At 55.5% G+C, this 8,081-nt stretch overlaps 1 protein-coding gene across 4 annotated transcripts in view; it reads right to left on the bottom strand.

Moving 5' to 3' along the window:
• Positions 1–3,757: 3,757 nt before the first annotated feature.
• KCNIP2 (potassium voltage-gated channel interacting protein 2) overlaps positions 3,758–8,081 on the bottom strand; it is a 42,384-nt gene continuing 38,060 nt past the window's right edge. For 2 of the 4 annotated variants that reach the window (XM_034062004.1, XM_005154568.3), the window contains exons 2-8: positions 6,221–6,345; positions 5,765–5,834; positions 5,594–5,664; positions 4,970–5,077; positions 4,519–4,623; positions 4,216–4,278; positions 3,758–3,906 (exon numbers count right to left, since the gene is read on the bottom strand). In XM_034062004.1, coding sequence (XP_033917895.1) covers positions 3,859–3,906; positions 4,216–4,278; positions 4,519–4,623; positions 4,970–5,077; positions 5,594–5,664; positions 5,765–5,834; positions 6,221–6,345 — 590 coding nt within the window. In that variant the 3' untranslated portion in view covers positions 3,758–3,858. Of the gene's footprint in view, positions 3,907–4,215; positions 4,279–4,518; positions 4,624–4,969; positions 5,078–5,593; positions 5,665–5,764; positions 5,849–6,213; positions 6,346–7,480; positions 7,577–8,081 lie in introns of all 4 variants that reach the window. The other 2 variants (XM_034062002.1, XM_034062003.1) reach the window with 2 other exon arrangements.

The raw sequence follows: 8,081 nt of genomic DNA, 5'->3' as shown, positions 1-8,081 counted from the left end.
TGAAGCTCCTTTTCCTTTGCTCTCAGTACAGCCCGGGTGATGTTACTTTTGAGGTGTTTGCATGCCTAGAAGGAGCTATGAGGATGGGCTTTGAAGCTGGGAGCAGGGGCCTGAGGTCAGGCGGCATCTTTTCAGGGGGAAGCTTCAGCCGGGTGGAAAGACCACAGGGCTGAAAAGACCGCATCACCTGAGGCTGCATAGGGAGGTCTGCAGGGCAGCCTTTCCAGTCTACCTAGTACTAGGGAGGCCACAGCAGATACCAGCAATGAGAAACCAGTGAGTAAAAAGCTGCTGGAAACCTGACTTGTGAAGAGGGGCTGGAGGAAGGCTGCAGGCATCATGGCAGCCATGTCGTGTTTTAGACAAGACAAAACAGAATGAATGAAACACAATTAAAAATATCCACCCTCCTGATTTGGACACTGTTCACCTTTACCCAGCTCTCCTCAAACCTTCCTCTTGTGTTTCTAAAGGCTGTTTCTTACTCTTTGAGCTTATTTTCACTGATGATATTTTGGCATGATGAGAAACCCAAGATGGCTGCGTTTCTGTCTCTGCCTGTACCTGTGCGCAGGAAACTGCAGCAAAGAGCCTGGCCAAGGAGTGTCTCTAATTGCCATCATGTCCAATCGAATGCTTTCAAAGAGCAAAAATAGCAATTGTGCTGCTACCCTAAGTAGTGCCTACCTTGTGTTGCCATGCAACAAGGCTTTATAGAAAAGGTAGAGAGTAGAAAGGCATGGAATTTGCGTGGAAAGCACACAGTACTCTCCATATCACCATACGCAGCGCTGGGCAGTTGGCTGCTAGGTCAGAAGGGACCCTGAAGCAGGCATCAGGCTCACAGCTTTGACAGTGCCAAAATCATTGTGCAGTAAAGGTTCTCCCAGTGTTGGGATCTCATCCTTTTCCAAGATGTTTGTATTTCTAGGCAGTATTCAGGATACTGGAGTGAATCACTGCCCTAGGCTGCATCAGCTGCCTCATCCAGTTGCTAAGCTGTTTTCCCACATAACGGGTATTTTTCCCTCTGAAAGCAGATAGGATATACTGGGAAGGGTGGGTTACAGGGGAAAACATACTCAGGTCCATTCCTCCTGCTGTACAGAGACCTGAGCAACAGCTAGCAGGTCAAAAAGATCCCTGGGGAGTCAGAGGCTTTGGAAAGAGCAGACTTACAGCTTTCCTAGTCACACAATGGTAATTCTCCCCATAGCCAGGGCCCATCCTTTAAAAATGCTTGGGACTCCAGGTAGCTCTTCTCATTGAGCCTTCAGTTCCTGCACCACAGACTGCATAATACTGGAGGGTGTCACTGTCCCCCATCAGGTTCATTATGCTGTTGTTCTACTGTTTTTTTTACTTACCTGCTTTTTTTTTCTCTTTGTTTTGCTTCAGTCAATTTTCCCAGTTTCCAAGGCTATGCTTTTCTGAGGACCAGTGATCAGCCATCAATTCACATCCCTAGAAGAAATCCATGTCCAATCCATACCTACCTGTTCAGATGGTAGCTTGCTATCTTCTTGTTAGCTCAGCCTTAAATGCCACATTCTGACAAGGGCCACCTGTTTCCAAGCTTGAGTTCACCCAGCAGCATCTTATGACAAGCTGCAAAAACACCTGACAGCTCCAGCTTACAGCCTTTTAGCAGGTGCAAGATTCTACTTACAGGGCCATGCTGTTTGAAACCCTGTCCCTAGTGAACGTCCCAGAGTGCCCGTGCAGAGCACCCTAAAATGACTTCCAACCCTCTGCAGAGACACTCAGCCTCTATTTCCCCCACTATCCCCAGGGAGCTGACAGATGCAAAGACATGACAGTGATGTGCATAGCGATTGTGGTTAGATTTTATTGGTTTTTTGTTTGTTTTTATTCTTTTTTTAACCCATATTATTGTTATAATACAAAATATACAGACTGGAGATGCCAAGCGGGTTGTGGGTCACCATGCCCCGGGGCAGAGGGGTCACGCCATGCAACCTGCAGTGTGAGGGGGGTGGCGGCATCTGCTCCATGTGGCAAAGGATGGTGGGTACCCCAGAGAGGGAGGACAGGGAGATGGAGCTGTGAGGGATAAGGGTTGGGATACCTGCCCTCCCACCCCTGGGAGACTGCACACGGGAGCTCAGCCCCATGGCAAACCCAGGAATGGGACTGTGAGATGAGCAATGTGTTGAATGAACCTAAAAAACATCATGTCTGCAAAGGCTGGGCCAGGGGCAGTCCTGCTGGGGAGCAGCCCCATAGCTTTGGCTCAGGGCCCTTAGATTAGGGTTTCTAATAGCTCCAACACCAGGGGCTCAGCCTGGTCCTAGGGCCCAGCCCAGCATGGGTTTTGGCTTTGCTCAGCCCTTCCCTTTAATCTCAGACATCACAGCTGGGGCCAGCCCTGATTGCGTTTGGCTGCTAAGGACGCAGAGGCTGGAGCAGCAGAGCCAGGGACTGATGAGTTTGAACATGTTCCCAGTGCATGTGGGATTGCACAGAGGGGCTTTTGGGGTTGGCATGGGTTCATTATCCCATGGGCATCACTGTCCTAGCTACAGCTGAGGCCTGCCTGCACAGACCCAGCTCTGAGGAGCTGGTGGTACCAAAAGCATAAGGAGCCCCAGGGTGCTATATCCATCTATGAGGTCCACAGGCAGGGCCTCATATGGCCACATCAGAAGGGACTGAGCCTGTCCTGCCTAAAGGTGACCCTCCATCCTTCTGGAAGCACAGCAATGACTCCTAGCCAGTCCCAGCCTTGACTTCGTACCCAAGGAGCCACCAGCTCAGCCACGTCACCAGCACAGGGCTATGCCTGTGGGGACACCTCCCTGCCCCATTGCTCACTACCCAGTACCCTGGGTAGGATGGGGTGAGCAGGACATGGGAGCAGGGGAAGGTCAGCAGCAGATGATGCTGGGAGCATGGCTGTGAGGCCCAAGAGGCAGGCTGGCTGATGGAGACCAGCACATCTGCCTCATTCAAGTGTCCCCATACCATGGCTGCTGTGTCCTGGGGAGGGGTGGAAAGGGTGTCTCTCCACTGGAGCCTCAAAGTGGATCCCTGGTGTTCCGTGTGTGTCAGCACCCCAGCCTCAACGGATAGGAACTAAGGTTGCAGCTCTCCCAGCCCTGCACCCTCCATCCTGGGAGACCAGTGCCACAAGAGAGCACCTTGAGGTCCCTTTAGTCTCTCCTCATTCCACATCAGGATAAGCCTCCTAGGACTAACTGGGCCTCCTGGAGTGAGGGGCTGCTCCCCACAACTCATGTGGCAATGAACCCCAAGTGCCTGTGCAGCTGCCTCCTCCAGGCATGGCCCCTCTGCCCATGAGGGTGGCCAGCAGCTCCTGGTGGACATGTCGGACATGCTTCCTGTGGCAGAGCACAACCAGGGCATGGGAGGAAGCCGAGGCGCTGGCACCCGGTGCAAGACTATTTGTTTTTAGACAGCATCTCTGGAGAGTTGGGGCTGAGCCAGTGCTGGGGGCTCCCAGGGCTGAGGAGGGTCAGGGCTGGGGTGCTGTGGCTGCACGGGGTGCTGTGCATGGGGGAAATCTCTGTCACAGCTAAAGGCTGTGATTTCCCTGCTGGGAGTGGGTACAGGGATGTCCAGGCCAAATGCTTGCCCCGTGTCAGCCATGCCCATGCTCCAATGTCCAGAAGCACCTGCTTGGGATCCCCCAAGGAAAGCAGAGCCGGCCCAGGGGGAAGGGAGCATCCCAGCGCCAACCATGTCTCTGGGAAGGGGGGCCCATTTTCATGGAGGTGTCTGTGCAGCCGGTGGAGAGGAGGCTTGAAGGAAAAGTCGAGAGAGGAGCAGGTTCTTGGCCCAGTGGCAGGAGAGCTCAGCTGGAGGCAGGTCCGGGAGCTAAATCACGCTGTCAAAGAGCTGCATGGACCGCATGATGTTCTCATCCTGCAGGGAGGATGCAGGAAGCGGGTGGAACAGCAATCTGAGCAGCTTCCCTCAAACCTGGCTTTAACCTCATGGCAGCTCTGACCCATGGGACAAGAGCCTCAAGGATTACAGGCAGTTTCCAAGCCCCGCCCTCCTCATCAGCACAGGGATGCAGGCACAGATACAGTTCCCAAAGCAGAGTCCCAGCCTTGTGCTTGGAAGCCCTGCATTCAGCCTGCTCTGCCAGGAGGGCAGTGGAGGGGACAGAGGTCCCCAAGGGCACAGTGAGGTGGCCCAGCCCCAGAGTAGAGCTGCAGGTGGCTTTACCTTCTGGCAGGACTCCAGGAACTCCTCGATTGTCACCACGCCGTCCTTGTTTCGGTCCATTTTCTGCAGACAAGTGGGGACAGTCTCAAGAACAGCCCAGCATCCCCTGCTCGAGGTCCACATCCCACTACCCCAGCCGTCCCCAAGCAGCCAGAAGGACCAGAAAGGCCTTTTCTGTTCCTGGATCCAGCATAGTCCTGCTTCATCCCCACTTTGGGGTGTTCTCTCCTGCACCATGCTGGGTTTTGGGCAGCCTCTGGCTCTGTGCTGGAGTTCTGCCTCCCCAGGATGTGCTCAGCTCACCTGGAAGAAGTTCTCCACATGCTCCCGGGGTGCTTCTTCCCGCATGGCTGGGTAGGTGTATTTGCCCATCATGTCATAGATGGACTTCATGATGTCCAGCATTTCCTGGAGGGATGGGGAGCAAGCTTGCAAGGTTAACATGGGGCTCTACCTCCACCTGGTGCCCAGCCCACACCTTCTTCATGGTACTCTGAAAGGACCTGTGGCATGCTTAGGTGTGCTACTGCCAGCTCTGTGCACAGTGTGGGGCTGTGTGTATACTTGCATGTGTGATGGAGGAAGTAGCACACCTCTCATCCATCCTCCACCCCAGAGACTCACCAGTCTCAGGGGGCCAGGAGGGACCTGTTTGCAAAGCTGAGCTCAGGAAATACTGAAACCCCCCAGATCTCCTCCAAAGCTCAGCTAATGCCCAAGAGTCCTGCCCTCATCCCTGGACCCCCCATCCTACCTCTTTGGTGATGCAGCCATCTTTGTTCAGGTCATAGAGGTTGAAAGCCCAGTTCAGACGATCATCAATGGTGCCCCGTAGGATGGTGGACAACCCAGACACAAAGTCCTGCAAGGGTGGACAAGGCAGACACATGCAGTTGCACCCACAAAGTATCTCATGGACACAGGGCACAGCCCTGCTTGTCCCTCCTGCAGAGGGGGAACTCAGCCCTAAAGCATGTGTGCCCCAGGGCTGGGCTGGCAAGGCAAATACTGAGTATCCAAAAGAGCCTGTGAAAAACTGAGTATGTCCCCAAATATGTCCCACACTTGGGTCCCAGCACCCAAGAAAACAATGCGCATTAGGACCTGACAGTCAGCCAAAGCCTGAACAAGACCCAGCCATGGCTGTGCCTGCCACCCTGGGTACCTACAAGACACCGGTCAGGAAATACAGAAAGGCTCCTTTTTTTTTTTGCTTTTCACTGTTTCCCCACTGCCTCTGGGAATTTAATAAACTCCACCAGCCCATGTGAAGTTCTTCATCCGTCTCCAACAGCAACACTGTGCAGCCCTGCCCATGGTACCTGAAGGGACGTGCCCTCCCTGCCCCACTGCCGTCTCTTCCTTGGTCACAGCTCACCTCAAAGCTGACGGAGCCATCATGGTCAGTGTCGAAGGCATTGAAGAGGAAGGTGGCGTACGTGCTGGAGTCTGAGGGAAGGTAAACAGTGTGAAGGGGTGCTGTGTAAGCCCTCGCCCTGTGGAGAAACCCATGCAGGGCATGGCAATGGGGACAGGGATGGGCACTCACCTCCCTGCGGGAAGAACTGTGAGTAGATCTGCTTGAAGTTTTCTTCATTGACAATGCCACTCGGGCACTCCTGCCAGGGCAAGCCACAGCACCACCGCCGTGTTAGAGAGGGGCTGAATGGAGTCCCCATGAATCCCTGCATCTCCGCTGCCATGCCTCACAGCTCTGCACTGCTTGGTGGGGCAGATCTAGGGCAGCTTGGAGCATCTCCCTAATTTTGTGTGCTGCACCTCTCACTGGAGGGGCTCTGCATTCCAGGCACCCAAGGGATGTAGCACAGGATCAGGCCTCCCAGGTGAGCTCCCTGGAGGTGGCATTAGGCCATAGCCTGATAAGCTTCAATCCCAAGGTCCAGAAAACCTTTGCAAACCCTGGGCACCACTGGGTGCAAAGCACCCTCCAAGGTGGACATGGCAACAGAGGCAGGGCTAACAAAGCTGGTCAGGGAGTACTCACGTTCTTGAAGCCTCGGTACAGGACCTGCAGCTCTTTGCGGGTGAACTTGGTCTGCTCCTGGAGCTGCTCCAGCCCCTCAGGGCGGTGGCAGACAGTGGAGAGCTCAAACTCATCCTCAACGCTGTCTGCAAAGAACCCAAGGGGAAGAGAGGGCGGCTGAGGCCAGCACCATCCTGCCCTACCCTGCTGTGCTGGGGACAGGAGAGGCACCTTGCATAGCACACCCCATCCTTTCACCTATCCAGGGTGACATGCTTTTGGAGTGTTTCTGGAGCAGGAGCTGGGTCTATACCAGCAGGGAACACTCAGGGACACCTTTGGAACAGGCTTGTTGCCCAAGGACATCCTTGGGCAACAGTCCCCTAGCCTCCGGTATAAAAAGGGGGTGTGAAACCCCCCAGTGCTGAGAACCCCCTTGCTTGCTCTTCTCTTCCACCCTAGCACAGACATCTGCCCTATGCAGCTGAGACCATGGATGTCCTGCAGGTTTCTGCTGCACTTGGACTTTGTCCCGCAGAAGAATTTCCCCCAGACCTAAGTTCCCCCCAGCCTTGTCTGTACCCATCCTTCCCACTGTGCCCCCCCTTCATTGATGGCTTCTGCCCTCCACCTGGCAAGCTGTACAACCCCTGCCTGCAGCAACCAGCACCCCCTGGCCCCACTGCAACCAAGAGGGACTGTGACCCCACAGCAGGTACCCCCCATCCATGAGGTAGATCATCTCCTGCCCCTTCATACTCACCTCTTCTCCCAAGGGGGGATCAGCTCACACCATGGGGCATGGGGTGACCCTGGCCAGGGGCTCAGACTCACCGCAGGGCCAAGCACACTCAGTGCAGAGGGGGTAGAGGGCTCTGGGCAGCTCTGTGCTCACTCCCTGCTCAGCCCCTTTTTCCCGCCTCCATCACACCTCCATCTCCAAACCAACAATGAGCAACAACCTCCCAGCTCTTAAAACAGTGCCAGGAGGGTCCCACTTCCCTGAGTCAGCTCCAAAGCAGGTCTTGCCACCATGCATCCTGTGGGAGCCACTCCGGGGAGCTGGACAGGGGAAAAACCAGCCTGGAAGCAGGCGAGGACAGAGGTGGTTACAGAGCCCAAAGGATCGGACCCTTCCAAGGCGGGATTGATCCTGACAGCCCCAAACCGAGAGCAGGGGAGTGGTGGAGGTGCCCCCTTCCCTCGGGCAGGGCCAGGGCGAAGGGCAGGCAGCAGCGCCGCTGGGGACACACACACACAAAGGCAAGAAGAAGCACTTGCTTTCGCTGAGCGAGGGGATGGATTTGGGCCGGCAGCAGGGCAGCAGTTTGAGGAATCGCTGCTTCAGCGCTTTTTTAGTTTGGCCTGGAGGGTTGCCTGGAAGAAAGAAGGAGTCACCAAGCAGAAGAGTTAACAGAGCAACGGCCCCGGCCCCAGCGGCTGCAGGGTGGGCACCCGGCGCAGGAGAGCAGGGCAGGGGCAGCACATGCAGCATGAGGCCAGAGCAGCAGGAAAGCAAAGCCCAGCCCAGGCTCTGCTTGGCCTTTCAGCTTCATCCCAGGACAAATCCGGCACTGGAGTTTCCCTCCTTGGGAAGCATGGGGATGGCAAAGGGGCAACCCTGCTGGGCTACCCACACCCAGCCCCTCTGCACTCCACCACTGGAGCATGCCAGGTTGAACTGGAGATACCCAGCAGCCCAGAGACCCAGGAGATGGCAGGGCTGGACTCTGCCCATTAGCCTCCAGGAAAAACACCTGCTCCCTCCCCTCCCCATGGAGCTGTGCAGAGAAGCAGGGCAGGATGGAGCCCAAGATGCAGCTGAGCTGGGGCATTGCATCCTCTGCAAAGCTTGGGCTGAGTTTGATCCTGCTGACACCTG

The sequence above is a fragment of the Melopsittacus undulatus genome, chromosome 4, assembly GCF_012275295.1.
Source record: "Melopsittacus undulatus isolate bMelUnd1 chromosome 4, bMelUnd1.mat.Z, whole genome shotgun sequence".
In the NCBI taxonomy this organism is placed as follows: Eukaryota; Metazoa; Chordata; class Aves; order Psittaciformes; family Psittaculidae; genus Melopsittacus; species Melopsittacus undulatus.
This window is presented reverse-complemented; position numbering and strand designations above follow the sequence as displayed.